The 18,044-nt window shown below is 38.7% G+C and overlaps 1 protein-coding gene across 4 annotated transcripts in view; it reads right to left on the reverse strand.

The window, feature by feature from the left end:
* LIN52 (lin-52 DREAM MuvB core complex component) overlaps positions 1-18,044 on the reverse strand; it is a 48,026-nt gene that overhangs the window by 27,246 nt on the left and 2,736 nt on the right. Inside the window, exon 6 of one of the 4 annotated variants that reach the window (XM_069783912.1) lies at positions 8,894-10,993. The exons of 2 other annotated variants lie outside the window; for them this stretch is intronic. In XM_069783912.1, the coding sequence (XP_069640013.1) occupies positions 10,956-10,993 (38 nt within the window). In that variant the 3' untranslated portion in view covers positions 8,894-10,955. Of the gene's footprint in view, positions 1-8,893; positions 10,994-14,749; positions 17,183-18,044 lie in introns of those variants that run through there. One more of the 4 variants, XM_069783913.1, reaches the window with a different exon arrangement.

The raw sequence follows: 18,044 nt of genomic DNA on the forward strand, positions 1-18,044 counted from the left end.
ACAGATGTTATTTCTAGTTATTTCTAGTCTTCAAAGCTTTCGAAACACAACCGAGTGAAACCAATGCAGCACTGGCTTTCTGAAACCAAGGACAACTGCGCCAGGAGATGCAAACGGTTGTCATTCATGTCAGTAAATGTTTCTTCCTTGGCTATGTTTAAGACATCAGTGTTTGCACTGAAATTATTACACACCGCTGCTTATGTTAGCACATACACCCAATGAAAGGGCTTACCTACTCAACTGCCTTGCATTTTTATCCACGTCAACCCCCCCAAATGTCACCAGCTAGCTTCCCAAGCCATCAGCTTCCCTTATGCAATGCACTGTCAGCACAAAACCATGTATATGGAAAAGCAAACCTACAAAGCTGTAAGAGAATAGAATTTAGTATTACAACAGAGAACACAGCATTACAATCTTTAACTGCCTGACTCATTTTCAAACTAACCATTTTAAAGTCCATTTTAATGTAACCAAGTCTGATACACAATAGCCAGTCGAACCCAGCATCATACTGCACATCCAGCAAGGCAGAACTGGGATTCATGTCCCTGTATAACCCCTAAAGGAAGGGTTTGGAAATAAAAAACGGAAGTATTACATAGGTATTCCTTCCTTTCTAAATGACACTTGATACAACTTGATGACAAATGCCTACTACTCTGCTGAAAATTGCTGTTCATACTTTCATCTTGTCTCATCTAGTCATCCATCTTACACATTTATTTCTAACGCTCCTGTAACAATGCCCATATACTTCTAAGGCTACTACAGTAATGAACTGCATGGTTACAATAAAGGCTGAGATAATTATTTCCCGTCTTTCTTGCACATATAGTCAGTGCTGATAAGATCATACTTCTAGTGACTTACACAAGGAACTTCACAAACCACATACAAAAAAATTATTTCCTACACTATTTAAACGCTGTAACTTAAGTGACAGCCATTTACACACAGAGCAGAACACAGTTCAGAATAAAAATTAGAATCTCTAATTGACACTGGAGAAAATTAGATTCTAATTGCATATGCTGTATTTTGCTGATGACAATGAGGTTAGCATTTGCAAAAGAAGTGTTATGAGTTCTTTAATGACCAACAGGTTATTAAGACCTTTGTCATATAACTCATTGGAAATGTAACATTTCCAACAGCAGAGAGCCCTCTAGAGCTACCACAGGATAACAGTTCAGCAACCCACTGGGAGTAGGGCACCAACACTGCTTATTGCAGCACCTGGGCTCTTCATGGATTCCCCTCCAGCTACTGACCAAACCTGATTTTACTTGGTTCAGTAGAACAGACATTAAACCCTAGAGTGAGAAAACAGAAGTCACGTTTTAATTTGAAGAAAATGGGAGCTAATATTTGTTGAATTACTGCTGAACCTAGAAAGATTTTAAAGTGTAACAATAGGTTTCAGAGACATCGTGGAAGGACTTAAAGAGAGACTTGTATTATTTATAATACAGGTGTTTGCAAAATATCACCAAATATCTGGAAAGCCAGATTTTATATGACAGTATATACTGACACCAAAATAAGTGGCACTTTGTGCAGTTTAAACAATAGGTGGATATATGCCTTGTAGCACAGAAAGCTCTCTGTATGGAAATGCCCTATCAATATAAAATAATTTCTACACAGAAAATATATTCTGCTGAACTTTATTATAATAAGTTTCACTAGCTTTCACTAAAACAGTGCTTGAAACAACACACAAGCAAAATCTGCTCAATCGATTATTAGACGCCTTTCAATTACCTCCACTCTTGTGCTTGCGCTGTAGGAACGAATCAGTAAAAATATCTCCTCAAAATTAAATTATGAACTGAAAATCTCTACTTACGCAGCATGGAGTTTCCTATTCCCATCTCCCCAATTACAGTAAAAAGTTGTGAGATAAATCACAGGAAAATAACTGAACTATATCCTTTAGCTTTACTGTCAAGACTTACAACTGTGAAAAGCAGTAAACACAACTTTATTCTCTCCTCATTGTGAACAAAAATTTCTGCAAGAATAAAATTTCTGAAAGAATAAACTCACCCGTTTTCTCAGTACCAAAACCCATCAATACATAACATTTTGGGACTGACAACTGAATTACAGCATGCCAACTCCAGGTTTGGTTCCACATTTTAAGAGCCTAAGTTAACCACTGAAAGTTATGAGCTTAACTTTCTGTGTGTTAATTCATCAGGCTTAATTATGATACGAGATTGCGGCGTGCTCAGGGAACAACAATCTCTTGGACACTGTAAGGAATCCACAAACAGCCTTCAAACATGCTTTCATGGGCAAGTATAAAGTAATGTTTTATTACCAAAATAAATTTCTAAGAGCCAGCACTTCACTGGAAGGGGGAGGTGAAGAACAAACTTGCAATGAATATGATGAGAAGAGGTAGTATGTTTACTCTGCTGGCAATGGCATTAAGCACCATTTTTTGATCTCCAGCTAGAAGTCAAAAAGCCACAGCAAAACCCTCCTGTACAGACAGAGACAATTCAAAACGTCTCAGCACCCAGACAAATTCACATTAGGATCAAGAGCTGGATTTTTAATAGCGAAGAAAGCAATAGGTATGTAGTAAATTCTCCATCACTATTAATTTGTTTTAGTGAGACAGGATTTTTTTTTTCTCTAAAAAAGACAGTTTTTAAACAAGAGAATTCAGGCAAGAAATTAATTCAAAGAAGCCTCCTAGCCACATGATCAAAATCTTTCTTGTGACCTTCTAAACTGTACCTCTTTCCCACAGCTCAGGTTGGGTCTCATTTACAGGCTCCATTTCCTAGAGAGGCCTTTTACAATGCTCTGAAAGAGTCGGAGAGAAGAGCTCTCTTTAACTTCTAGTCTTCTCAGAAGATTGCCCCTAGGCCTGAAACCAGAACGACCTACAGAGTAACATATGAGTAAGAGCAACAAAACACTGCTTTCAACACTTAAATCCATAAAGTGCCTGGAATGAATTAGTACGATCTATTTTAACTTGTCCTGAATTTACTAAGATACTTCACACTGACTTCAGAGTGGGCTGAATTGAGTCATCTAAAAAACAGAGATGAAACAAAAATGAGACTTAGTACCAAAAAATTAGGTTCATTCCCTTCCCCTCCCTGCATATTTCTGTCTTATCGTCTGACCTTGTACATCTGTTCCACAGTCTCATGATCGATCTTGTATTAAAAGTCAGTCAGTCTACCCTTTTCTCTCTCAGTATTATGCAACTGGTAGGTATCTGGTGAATATATATTTCCAAGCTCCCTCAACAACTAGGACGAAGAAAATGTTTTCCATTTGGTAAGGTCTCCCCTTTCCTATCTCTTTTCCAAGCTCCCCTCTTGGTCACTCAGCTTTGTGAATAAATCCATTCTCTCCTCACAGCTTCCTCAAGTAGTAGCAACATGAATTTCATTCTTCCTCTGTCCAAGCCAGCACCGAGACAGAGGAGACCTGTTATTTTCCCTCTATAGACTCAAAACAGACCAGCCTTGTAAGTAGCAAAGTAAGCTACAAGAGCTCTCAGTACAGTGCAACAATATCGCACCAGATCCAACTAATTCATACATGAGAAGCCCTTTTATAGCCATTAAAGTTAGATTTGTTTAAGCAAAACAAACTGTATAGAAAGGAATAAAAAAAACAGAGGAACAATAATGAAATCAGTCTAAAGAAATCTGTAAGAGGAAATAAAGGCAAAGCAAAATTTGCAAGGAGATAAAGTCTTATATTATTAGACTAATATATATCACTGCGGGGGGGGGGGAATGTAAGCTTTCATGCCCTCAAGTTATTAGCTCTTTAATTAAAAATCATATGACATTATATTGTTAAGTTTAATAAGACCCTGAAGAACTATTACATAAAAATGTAGAAATAGTATATTTTCAATAGATAAAGCTATAGAAGCTTCACATTTCAGGGAATACACCAACTGCTGTTGGGGGGGCTGTTGGCAAGAAACCTTCTGCCTGCTCCTCTGAGAGGAGCCTCCTCCTCTGTGCAGAACAGTGAGTAGCTCTTCATACTCACAAAGTCCACTATCAGGGGCAAGATACTACGAGAGTCTGAGTATGGCAATTCTCATGGTCCTGTTAAAAATTGTTTCCTGAATTGATATAATGTTGTGATCTATGCTATTACTGGCAGAAAAACGTTAATTTAACCCAATGAGTTTAATCTGCCAATCCCAACACAGCACCTACCCACCACAAACAAAAACAAAACCCCACAACAAAAAACACAACCCCCCACAAAAAGGCTATCCTGGAAGTCAGGAGTACAGTTCTCCATCCCAACTATTTTTATCTCAAGCCCACAGCTATATTAAACAATGCATTTCTAAAGGAGAAAATCTCCAGAAAAAAAAAAATCACTCTGTTTTGTATAGATTGGTCACTTCTCTGTCCTAAACCCCCAAAACCTCACAGCCTTAAACTCCAGTCCTATTGAGACACATGGATACGTTACATTTTTACAAGACTTTTATTCTAGCTTACATCCAGTTTTCAATGCCTAACAAAATGCAAATAGTTATCATTACTTCCATGCTATTAATACCAGTGATCCTTTGATATTCTGAAATAAAAGTTATTGCCTTCTTTTATAATCAAGTACAATCTCCATGCATCAAGGATTGGTATCACAGAAGACAGGGCTTAGACATAAAAGGTGTGTTCGGGTGAAATCAGTTGTACGTGCCTGTGCAGAGACACAGAGCAGATCCACACCAAGACCAGAGGGGAGCAAGAACACACAGCCATCCTCATTAGAAACACATCAGGGCAGTAAACCACACGTGTAAACTGAGGGTCATAGCAGAGTCCTCGGCTTCTTTTCCCTCCCCCCATAAAATGTATATTTCTGCAGGAGATATATGGGAACTAGTTATGAAAGTCAAGCAATTAAAAAGCATTTCTGAGGTATTCATGGGACTGTACCAGCCACAAGTGCCTGACAGCTCTACTCGTGTGCAAGTCCCTGGAGAGCCATCACACTTCAATTACTATCACTAACATTAGTCATTATCAGGCTGGCTTCTGTCCCTGGGGAAGGCAGCTTGTGATGACAATATCCAGCCTCTCCTTGTAAAACAATTCATTAGGCAAAGCGGAACAGCTGGGGCAGCCACGTGGAGGTCTGCAGAGTGGCCGCCCCACCGGGACCTCCAGCCCCCCTTTTCCTTTTGGAGAGGGGCAGCCACCGCCCCCATGACAGCTGTAAAAGCCTCTGGGGACACTTCAGGTTTAATCAGTGCTCCTTATACTCAGGGGAAGCATTTGATTGCAAACTTAAACTAATGGCACTCAGAAGGTTACAACAATCATCAGATAAGAGGCTTTAGGGCATTTTTATCTTGTTCTAATGCTCACAAGTTAATGAGGCAATAAAAGACAGATACTATCAGACTTCGTCTAGCAACATTACACAGACTGGATGTTCAGAGCTGCCTTTACTGGAGATGCAAGAGGTAAGGTGGCAAGCCCATTATTGATCTTACAGAAGACTTCAAGCTCCAAACAACTGAAACCACTCAATAAAGCAACAAAATGCTAGGAGATTTTTCACATAGCCTTGTATGCATTATCACCTGATCCAAAATAGAGAAAACTGAAAAGGAATATAGCAATACCCCACCAACATACGTTCAGTCTATTTGATGAATTTACTGTATTTCCTTTCTCAAAGCACAAATGCTGGCTGAATGAAACAGTGAGACTGATCCTTATATACTGAGTAACTCCACTGCGCCTAAGCTAGCGGGGCAGATGTGCTACCAAACAGGTAAATAATCCCTGGTATTAGTATGGATACATACTAATTATTTTTAACCTTTACGCTGCTTGCAAATAGAATTATTTTTATACATAAGGTCTGTAAACAGCTGAGAATAGTCTTGCTTTTCTTAGTTACCTTGCTTGGGTCCCAGGCTGAAGAGCACTTGATACTGAGATTTGTTTCATCACATTCTCATTTTACTTCTACTGACAACATACACAATACTCTAATGATGCCTTCCTGTGGCATATAATAGCAGCAAGCAGAGAACAACAACAAGCAGCATACGATACTTAACGATAAAGGTTTTATATGTCGTTTTTTAAAACCTGTGATTTTTCCAATGTCTTGCAAAAGAAAGTTAACATGAACTCCACCTTACAGCTGGGGAAATAGGGACATGTGAGAAGGCAAATAAACCAACCAAGCAGAACAGTAGTAGTGCCAGAAACTGAACCAAGGTCTCCAAAGTCACACTCTAGTGCGATTTTCACTAGTATCAGCTGCTGCTCTGCAAATAGGTCCAGCTACCCATACTGCGGAAGAAAATTCTCTCTTTGCTCCTGCCAGAAGCCAAATTTTACAGGAAAACATTACAGACAGAGGTGATACAGGGATAATCTTTCCAATATTTGTAAATACAGAGAAAATGTTCTGTTAACACAGACGAAGTAGAAAAGTTTTAATTTGATAAAGGTATAGACAGCAAAAGAATTTAAAATAATAAATACAGACCAGTTGCAAAGCTTTGAGAGTCCCTGCCAGAGCATCTCCTGATACTTGTTTGGCATTTTTGTGTTTTTAAACTGTAATGGAAAAATGCACATAACCTTATGCTTGATCAAACTTTTCCCTATCCTCAATTCCTCCACTGACAGTAGTCTACAAGTTATCCTGTCAGAATAAGAGTAGCAAAAAATAGGCTTCTGACAGTATAATGTAAGAACATTTTGTTTGTAGTCATGTTTCTTTCTGTGCCAAGCATGTGGCAGGCAGAAATGCTTTAATGTGACAGCCCATTCCTTTACTTCTGTGGCTAAAAGCTCTTCAGTCAAGCCCCATTGACCCTCTACTTGTCTAGACAGATGATGGTGGTTTCACTGTTCATTTCAGCCAAGACAGAGAAGGACCTCTGTGTATGTTGAGGACTATTCTCTTCCTCTGCTTAAAGAATGATACTGAATGGACTGTATCTCCCTATGCAGAAAAGCAGGTTCCCCAGCCCAAGTTGCATAGACTCATAATCAGCTCTGTGGATGGAAGTATTTGGAAGTCCATTCACCATCCCCCAAAAGCATGAAAGCCATCACTGGGATACAAGAACCCTTAGGTTTCTTGTTCCTATTCAGGCTGCTCACATGGAGGCAGACCGTGGAGTTGCACCTGAGATCTCCTTCCTGCTCAAAGCTCATAAGCTGAACCTACTGTTTGGTGCTGTGTTCAGCTGAGATTGGGGAATGCAGGCTTTGAATTAACTTACTTCTAGAAAGGATCTTAGATCACAGAATCATCGAATCACTGGATGATCTGGATTACAAGGGCTCAGGAGGTCTCCTACTCAAAGTAGGGTCAATTATGGGATCAGATCTGTTGCTTAAGGCTTTATTCAGTCAGCTCTGGAAAACCTGCAAGAACAGAGACTGCACAAACACCCTAGTGGTTGCACGACATGTTCCACTGCTTGACTGACCTATGCTAATATTCCAGATGTCCTCACACAGCACAAATTACGCTTTGAGTAGCATACCAAAAATCCTGCAAAAGATAATGGTGATGGACCAGATGAATGATTTCACAGTCTTCAGAGAAGTTTGGCCAGTTAGTCTCCAGATTAATCTGATCTCTTCCTCTTCTTCCCCACTAACACTGAAAAGGCTCCCTTCTCTTAACCACAGGAAGTACCTAGATCAACATTCACTCTATCAACACAAACTCAACTCTTTCCAGAAAGGATCAAACTGTTGTAGCATTTCTTCCTACTATCAAACAAACTACAGGAGCCGAAGGGGACCTTCAGAAGGGACATTTTCAGCAAGGAATACCAGGGTATAAGACAAATGTTTTGTGGGTTTTTTTTGTTGTTTTGGTTTAGGTTTTTTTGTTTGGGTTTTGTTTTAATAAAGCAAGTAATACGTCCTGGTTGAAGTACCTTTCAGAGGTGACCTTTGTTTTAACAAGATCAGATCCAGAAGCTAGGTATGGTGACGTAGATAGGGAGAGAAGGAGGATGAGAGGAAAGGAAAAGACAGACATTTCAATAAATATCAGGTAAAAAGCATCTCATAGTAACTCAGCTTTTATTTAGAATGTTGCTCTTGCATTGAGCGTCACTCATTAAGAACAGCAGTTTTAAGAGCACGGTTATCTGGTAGCTATTGGGCCCCATAGCACGTGGTCCTTATACGTAACTTTGGAAAATCAGTTACCAGAGCTAGATGGACACTGTCTAACACTTGAAAAGCTCCCCTTTGTATTTCCAATATCAGGCTCCAGAATTAACAACCATACAATGGCAGATGTCATCTCAGCATTTCTAACAGTCCTACATCTATGCACATTTAAAAGCTATCTATGCAAACACAGAATTTACATTGTTTATGATAATCTCCCTCAGGTAAAAGGTGGCCAGCAGACCCAGAAAAATTCAATCAGCTGCATTTGGGGGTCTCAATGCATACTTGACATAATGAAAGTTTGGGTTTTTACAGTCACTTTCAATATTGAAAAATAATTCCGTGAGAAAATAATTACCTTCTTACTGTGACAAAAAATGAGCAAGTCACAAACAAAAACAATCCAACCCAAACTATATAATCTAACAAAAGGGAGATTCCATGTACACAAATGTCAACAACAGGCATCAAGCAGAAAATAAAAGCAAAGAGAAACTGCAGAATTTTGAACTTATGACACATTTAGGAGAGTTTTAGAGATATTTTTTTTTCCCCTTTTCTCAAACTCCAACAGTATACACCTCCTTCCGCGGCAAGCAGAGTCATCAATGCCTGGAGTCTAGGATGCTGTATTAGTACTTGCCATTGAAATCCACAGTAGCATTTTCCCCTCAGAATAAGGGAGGGGGAAGAAGGCAAAGATGCAGAAATTTCTTGAAGCTTAGAGAAATATTTATTCTACTTCACCAGCAGACAGAGAACACCCTAAGGATCCATGCAGTATTTTTTCCACATATGACAGTTACCTAGATACAGCATTTGTTTTATGGTAAGAATGCACAATTTATGCATATGGGTAGTATCACATTTGATATCATCAGTAGACTGTATCTCTCTGATTTTGTATTTAAGAACAGTCTGGACCTGCTTTTTTTTTTTTTTTTCCTGCACATAGAGGGCAACTCAACCACACACCCACTTATTTAAAAAAAAACAATAGCAGCCAAGGTCCAGACTTAATTTCCATCCTCACCATCGCAACCTAATCTCCTGGCAAGTTAATGCAAATCAAAGCGAACACTTCTCTGACACTGGTAGCAAAGCGTGTTCGTCTCCCAAGAGAGACCTGTAAAACAGGACAGTCACTGACAGCAGTACAATTACTGACACAGATACAGACTTTATGGACATGTTTATCTCTGCTGTAAATCCACACTCTCTCTCCACTCCGATTCATGAGTCATAAAGAAATTGCAGATAATGAAAAAGTTGGAGAAATTTACAGCGTGTCGGAAACCTCAGACAGCCAGAAGAAATTAAAGAGCTGACTGAGGATAAATCACACAGGTACAATTAAAACTTCCTATCCCTTCTTCACTTCCAAACTGGGGCACAAGCCAATGGAGATGATGAAAAGTTGAGGTCATGACTCCTCTGACTGTAATCATTTCTTAACTACCTACATGTCAAAATTAGCCAATTCACAGATCACATATGAATGGCAATTTCAAGCCAGCATTCTGATGTCACGCTCTTCCAACAGGAGCTGTCCCAGAAGAATCCTGCCTGTAAATAAGCCACCCAGTGAGCAGTACAAGGAAAGGCGATTTCCTCGTCCCTCTGCAGATGCAGAGTATCTCTTAACCATAGCACTATGCATTAAAATGAAGAAGCGGATCTACAGTGTGGGAGGAGGTTATAAAGAGAATTGGGAGAAGGGCCAAGGTTTCACATGGAAATCATAGTACCTTGGACATCATGGTGACAGGGCCATATAAACACCTTAACGGACAACGTAAATGTTCTTTTCACCCCTCTGAAACAATCAAATAAGGACTAAGAAATACTATGAATGTAAACTGAAAACAGCCCCCATATTTTTTCCTACTAAACAAAACAAAAATAACCATTTAAACTGATTGTGTAGTTCCTGAAAAACTCTATGATCATCTCCTAACCCACAAATGAACCGTCCAAAATGCGAGATACTTTCTGGGAGAAGTCTACTAACTCTGCTAAGTAAATCCTTAAGCTAACTGCATATTACAGAAATCCAGTGTCCAAAGAGCATAATTTTGTTGTCCAGCTATAAAACTTTGCCTTCAAGCTCTGCAGCACATGAAGTATACTATTTCACATAAAGTCCTTGCCAAACACAGTACTAAATAACAAAATGAGGGAGAAATATGCTTTCAGGCAAAACTGAAAGACGAAGATTCATTCAGCAAGGCAGGGAATGTAGGAAATAACCAAGAAAAAAACAGTTGCTACAAAGAAAATCCTAAGCAGAGCAGAAATAACCAAAGTACACGCCCCTCAAACTGCTTCCTCGTATGCAGGACAGCTCACCTTGCAAAAGTAAATAAACTGTATATTTGAAGTTTAAGGACACAATGAGCACTAGACTTGGCATACAATGTTCTCGTCCAAGTCCAACATATTTAGAACAATGTAGGCAGTTCCAAAACATATTTTCTTCTTTCTTGTTTCAGATTAATACAGACACACTAGTGCTAGAAGCACTATACTTCTGGAGGTACCAGTTTTTAACAAAGTGAGCATGCTCCATACTCTTTTGTCAGCAGTCTAGATGTTAAGAACATTGCTTTGTCTTTTTAGTAACTGGCACTGAGACTCCTGCTGTGGAATCTAGATTTGGATCCACATCGTGTGATCCTCTTTCACTTTATTTTCTTCTTCCTTCTCCAGAAGTCAGTTCTCTTCTCCAGAAGTCAGTTCTCTTCTCCAGAAGTCAGTTCTCTTCTCCAGAAGTCAGTTCTCTTCTCCAGCTCTACCACACTTTAGGCAGTCTATTTCTCCAAGGATATAAGGAAAGAGTTCATGTTCAGGGAAGAGTCTGCTCTTCTACATAGATTCCAAAACCTCATTTTGGCTAACAGGAAACCATAACAATCCAATTCACTTTTTCATGCAACTTCCCCGACTGCAGAGAGTGGACATACAGCTTTTACTAAAATGGACCAACAAGAAATTTCAGAAGATGCCATGAGACAGACACCACACTGAGACCCTGAATATTAAAACACTCTTTACTTACACATACCTGTTGATATTGATTCCCTACAAATGTAAGAATCTGAAACATTTTATTACAAACAAGTGTACACACAGACCAGAAAAGGCACTAGGCAACTAGAAAAGACACTAACCAACTGTACTGCAGGAAATGGGGGCACGTTCACAAATGTAGAGTAAGGCTTCTGAGCTTAAAAAGACTCTGTGTTGATTGACTCAGGACTAAAGAAAAAGTGGTTGTGGTCAGGAAATATTTTTATCTGATCAATTACATCATTCATACAAGCCTGTTTGGGTACAAAGGCAAGCTGTTTTGCATAGGGCCTAAAGGCTGCATGTCAGTATTACATGTAGACACTCCTAGAAAAGACAATCCATTACAGAAAATGAAAGAGATGTTTCAGTAAGAGGATACATTGTCCTCCCTCCTTTCCTTACTTTGATCCTAATTCAACAACTTACATGAAGTTGAAGTTTAATAAGTGTCATGCCCTGTTTTTCAGTTTAATAGATAATACAAGTTCAGTCCACCAAAGATGGAGTCCTTGATTTAAACATATCCTACCTACAGTCAGCATCAAGAAAGGAAAAGAAAAATTAATGCCCCCCCCGCAAAAAAAACCCAAACAAACAAAAAAAAAAACCAACCCAAAAAAAACTCAATGAGTGAATTTTCATTCAACCATGTAGGGAAGAGCTATCCTAGCTTTGAAACTATCCATGTCAAGAGTAGCCTGCAAGGATCACAGGCAGAACTAAGTATATATGTTTCAAAATATGGTACAGTTAAATCCTGCTGAAGGAAAATGATGAAACTGCTCTACCCCTCCAAATCTACAAAAAAGCTGAACTTGCAGGCAAGAGATCACGACAGACAGCATTTATCTGAGAGAAATGAAAAAGCGAAGACTACCAATCTGAGAAAGAGTGGCTATCTGTAAATAGCTTGGAGTTCAGAAGGACTCCTTTATGATTTTCCAGAAATTTCAGAGGCTGCTGAGGCTGCAGAGGACTACAATTCACAACCAAGGACAGCTTAACTCGGGAGCAAAGTAGCTGTTCCTCATTCATGTGCCCATCCGTCTCTTGCTGTCTCTGGAAGGGTCTCTCCATTACAGGGACACCTCAGTGATTTCTGGTAGTGGTTGCTTAACTACCATAAAGTCTAGCCTATTACTACAATAAATAAGTAAACAAAAAACCCCCACCATCAAACAAAAGGTCCTTCCAACCCACTACCCTGACTCTGACATGCTGATGGCAAACAACTATAGAAGAATGTAAGAACAGGGAAGCACATAGCTGTACCTGTCTAGTAATCTCTCCCAGCTTCCTGCATCTCCAAGATTTCCAAGCCACTGGTGAGTTCTCTGTGGTCAGACACCCTTGATGGATTTACCTTCCAATAATTTGTCTCATTTATTGAGCAAGATAAACTCCGTGCCCACAACTTCCAGCAGCGACGAGTTCTGACTTTAATGCCCAGTGCAAGTATCTCCTTGTGTCTGTCCTGACATGCGATTCTATTCTCTCTGGCTCCCACACTATGAGAAGCAGTGAAGAGTCACTCCCTATTCACACTTTCTCTGCATTAATCAGTTTTACAGATCTTTTTCACATACTGCAACAGTTGTCTCTCTCCAGGCTAAAAACTCCTAGTCATTTACTCATTCTTCATATTAAGGAAAACTATCACTGACTGACTAAACCGTGGCCAACTTTTCCTTTATCAGTCTGTGATGCTACAAGATGGCCAACTTTTTGCTGTTCACCTGTCATCTCCCAGGTCATTCAGGTCTAATTCTTGGGTCCTTGATAGCTAGCATTAAATAGCTCTTCCACTGTACATTTGGTGTTTAATTTGCTTGAACATATATGGAAAATAAATCAGCATTACAAAGAAAACAGGAGCAAAGTTGCTAGAGTCCAGTGAAAGCCAGAGCACACAAAACCATGGAGGACTATAAATAGGGCGACTTGGTTGAGCAGGTTCAGTAACTGTCTCATCGCTCTTGAAAGAATGTGAAGATTTGACATGGGATAATACAGTCATTCTTACATTCCTAATTTTACAGGAGGAAAAGCACACAACAGCTTCAACTCCAAATAAAAATTTAATCTAATGTAAGAGAGCAGACTAGCAAAAATCACTGACAGGGAAATTATAAATGGTATTCACATCCCACATTTTCTAATATTTAAGGCAGATACTGCACAAAAGCACCATTACCTTCACAAATATATTAGGGCTTAAAAAGAATAGGCTTTTCAGGAAATCTGGCAGTAGCAATATCACCGAAGCTATATTGTTACAGCATAGCAGCCAGATAATCTCTCTGGCATCAGTGAGATTTTATAAACATGGCTGTGATACCAGGTGTGTGTATATATATATATATATATACACACACACACATGTTTTAGGAATTCTGAACCAGTATAGCAGGTGTTATCTGAAAAGTACCAGAGATTCACAGGTAAGCAATAGCAGTGCCTTCAGAAAGTCCCTGGACAACCACATTCCTTCAGTGACATGGTGCTTTTCCTGCTTCCCCATTCTACCTGTTACTTTTACACATAGGTTTGCTCTGAAGTTTGGAAAGAATAACATTTTTTACTTTTTAAATTTATTTTTTTTTTAAGAAAAACATATTTTTCTCTGTGTATGTGGTTCTTAGCTATACCTCTCCGTATATGTATATTGAAAAGGATGACAGGGCAGATCTTTAAAAATAACTGCAATCAAGAATAATAAAATTCTCTTAACACCAAATTTGTTTACTAGCAATGCATGCACTTCCCAGAGCTGCTAGCTCATGAAACCAAGACTTCAAAACCTCCTAAAGTCAACTTTGACTCAGTTGCTCTGAAAGCTCTAATGGGTCATACAGTGAAAAAACAGAGCTGGGTATCTACATTTGCAGTTATTTGCACAAACTGTTTTGAAACTTGCTGCTTTGTGGGCCACAAACATTGAGTCAGGATCTGCGACTGGGTTCCCAGATAAGAACTACCTCCCTCTTGCTTGCCACATCAGCTGGGGTCTCCTCATTCTGCAGTGCTCAGTGCCCTGCTCCAAGCAAAGCTGGAGGGACACAGGAGGGAAAAAAGCCCATAACAAGGCAATATGACTATACCTTTTTTTTTTTTCCCCCAGACTTCTGCCAACAGCAGAGATGATACTCACTGACTGGCTGCAGCTTACATTCAGCAGTGATACTATGCCTCCCAAAGTCACCCCAACTATATGAACAATTAAAAGTAGGTGTATTTGTTGAGCCCTGTTTCTCCTCCCACCCTCACAAGACCCACGTTAACAGGGACAGCAAAATCCACATTTTTAATTTTTAATACTAAAAATGGTTTTGATGTATTCTAACCAATAAAGTAACTCTTTAACAGAAGGAAAATAGAAGCTATAATGAGAGAAGCAAAGCAAAAAGAGAAAAGCAGTAACAAGCAAGAGGATGAGGTAGAATTTTACATAGCTTAAAAAGGAGGCGAGAAAACACAAGCTGAGACCTCAGAAGAGGTGTTGAAAAATAATTTATTTTTAAAAGATTTTATTATTATTGATACCAGGCCCTGAGCCTGGAAGCTGCTGGAGAACTCCAGAACCACCTTGTAGCAAAGAATAAATACACAAACCAGAGACCTAAGGATAGCCTACCCTTTAAGAGGAGAGTAAAAATAAAAAAATAAATCATTAGTTCATGCTACAGAAATCCTGCTTCATTCAAGGAAGGCTATCCTTTAGGTGAATTCTGTGCTAAGGAAGGGAAGAATATTCGGCAAGGAACAGACATGAGTGAGCAAGAATCCACTTATTAGCATGTTAGGAGGAGAGCTGAAAAAGAGATTCTGCATGATCACCTTGGAGATCCTTTGTGATCCACAACAAAGATCTTCAACGTAAGTCATCAGCAAATTAAATGGTGCAAATAAGAAATTCTGATTTATGGAAGATAATATATTGGCAGTTTAATGGCCTGCATCTTAGTACAAGGGAAATGAAAGTACAGGAGATCATGCAGCCAGCAGTCAGAAATATATTTTTAAAAAAGCAAAGTGCTTGCTTATCCATTTGGTTAATAAAATAACTATGGCAAAGTTGCAAAATATCTGCCAAACAGAAGTCTTTTTAAACTACACAGGTAAAACACCACCACAAATAAGCAACTTATCTTGTCTGAGTAGGAACTAAATGTATTCGGTACTACTGAAGCTAGAATAATCAGATACATGGCTGGACAGATCAAGTTACCTTATTCAGAAAGAAGTAACTGAACCCTCAGACAAGGAGGAGAGAACCGGCATTATCAAAAATAGCATTAACCATTTCAGTTGTCAACAGTCTCCTTCAACATTATCATCCCACTCACTTAGAGACTGATACGTTACCAGATAAAGCCACTGCAGTCTTAACAGGTACATGCCATACTGCACAGAAATCATAACACAAGGTAAGAAGCCTGACTCCTCAGATGCCCATATAAAACACCAGAGGAAGCTCTGTTGGCATTATTCCAGCCTGAATGACATTCACTGTATCTCAGACCTCTAACAGTAAAAGTCACCTCTGAAGTTTCTAGTTGACTGTTTCTTGAACTTACTGTTACAATCCAAGCAGGGCAATTCTATCCAGTTTCGTCTGATAAAGAAAAACTTTCACAAAACTCTGCACTAATTAAGATATAATTATTTAAATCACATAAGAATACGCAGCTTAAAGCGCAGACCAGTGAAATAGCAGTGCCTGTAAAACCGGCTACTTTTAAAAGTGGAGGACAACTAACTGTAAATCAAACCAGATGTCAAACAAGCTGGAAAGAAAACCTAAGTTGCATGTTAGCAATTTAATTTGATTCACAGAAGCCATGAGGCATTCAACAAAATAGCCAGGGTTACAGAAAGTACAGGTAACCCTAGGGGAAAAAGAAGGGAGAAAGTTAAGTTGTAAAGAACAGAAATCTGGGAAAAGCAAGCAACCAAAAGAGGAACTGACAAATCCATGGCCAGTAAGGGACAGCAAGAATTGTATATAAGAAGACTGTGAAATCCAGATAATAGTATTCAACTGTTCCTGGATGAAAGCAGCAAAGATGGACAAAGCATTCAATACATTTGTTCCAAATTTGTCAAGAAAGCCTGCTTATACAGACAAAATAGTAAGACAGTTCTATGAATTTAAGAAACAAGGCATGTAATTCAGTAATTATTAATTTATCAAACTAAATCATGTCAAATCAATTGCTCAGATTTCAGTTTTAGTGTTCCAATAGTACCTTGATGAATAAACTTTTCAAAAGGTACCCAGTCCCACATGTCACTTTGCCTAATGAATTCTAATGCAAAATTAACATGAAGCATGCTGTGAACTGGTTCAATAACAGACCTCACAACATAATTATGAAGTCACTCAATAGATACATTTGTCATGGAGTGCTGCAGGAATCACTCTGGTCCTGCACAGCATTTTATCAATAACTTGTATGAAAACAGAAGTCTTTGAAAATATAAAGGATTTGAGATGGGATGTAGGAGAGGAGAGTTGGAATAAGTTGCTAACACAATGAAGAGAATTGTTTCTCACTCTCAACACAGATAAAACGTTTGAAAATACTGTAAAAAAAAAGTGCACATTCAGAACAGGAAATATGTCACAAAAAAACAATCTTGGGAAGGACTTCAAATCATGACTGAAACAGTGGTTTTATAAAAAAAAGCAGCAAGAGTTCTAGGGGAAGCCTCATGCTGCCATCTAGAGGAGACTGGTCAGCAGCAGGTTTAATCCCGTTTTTGATAGCCAGTTTCAATTAACAGTCAAGTCAAAAGCGGACTATTAAATTTCAATACACAAATATCTAATCAAATCCAATACCTCTGGACCAAAACCACAAGTCCCTTAACTTTAATGAACAGATCTTTTGGATTTTTCTTCTTATTCTCTCACTTATCTAAGTCTGTAAGAGAAAAGAACTTAAAGACAGTATTTGGAAAAACAGTCCTGAGAAGCTCTGTTCAAACTCCGCATCTATTTTTCTGTGAAAATTTTCCTAAGATAAATGTATATTATGACACACAAAGCATTCAATGTATTATAGCCTAAAGGAAAACAGAATTCAGTGACCAGAACTTAAAAGTTTTCATAAAGCTTGAAAATTCAAGATTTCAGTTACTATAGACTAAAGATTGTAACAGTTGGACCTCAGATATTTCATTGTTTGCTCACTTTGTCTTCTTTCCATATTTATTTGTTCTCAATAAGGAAACGACCACCTTGTTAGCTTTAATGTAACTCAGGCTCTGCTTAAACTCCATTTATCAGGACAGAGCTGTCTGACATTTAAGCCTACAGCTTAACTGAGAAAGCGAACCATCAGTCTTTGTATTTGACTCGGTTTTACATTGTTATACCTTAACTTCTACTCCACTAAATGCTTTACACAGTCTTCACAGATGTTAGCACTGAAAATAAAATAAACTTGCAGGGAGTATGTCAAAACAGGCTTAACGATCAGTTAGTAAGAAAGTATTAATTAGGATATCCTAGGTTTACAGTCAGGAAGACTCTAAAGGTCTATTACTGCTTTTTGTTACCCTTTGAAAGGAATGTGAAAGACCTGTAAGTTTTAAAATTTTTGGTGCTTGTGTAGCCCAAAAGTAATTGCAACTAAAGTCTACGCTAGAGCAAAATTAAGCAGAAAAATTTAAATGTGTCAGTATGTACAGTTAGCATTTAAAAGAAACACAACACTCTTGAAATCCTCAAAGCTGGATCAACTTGTTAACAAGAGTGCTAAATACGATGATGAAAGCAGCTCC

This window comes from Haliaeetus albicilla, chromosome 5, assembly GCF_947461875.1.
Source record: "Haliaeetus albicilla chromosome 5, bHalAlb1.1, whole genome shotgun sequence".
NCBI classification, from domain to species: domain Eukaryota; kingdom Metazoa; phylum Chordata; class Aves; order Accipitriformes; family Accipitridae; genus Haliaeetus; species Haliaeetus albicilla.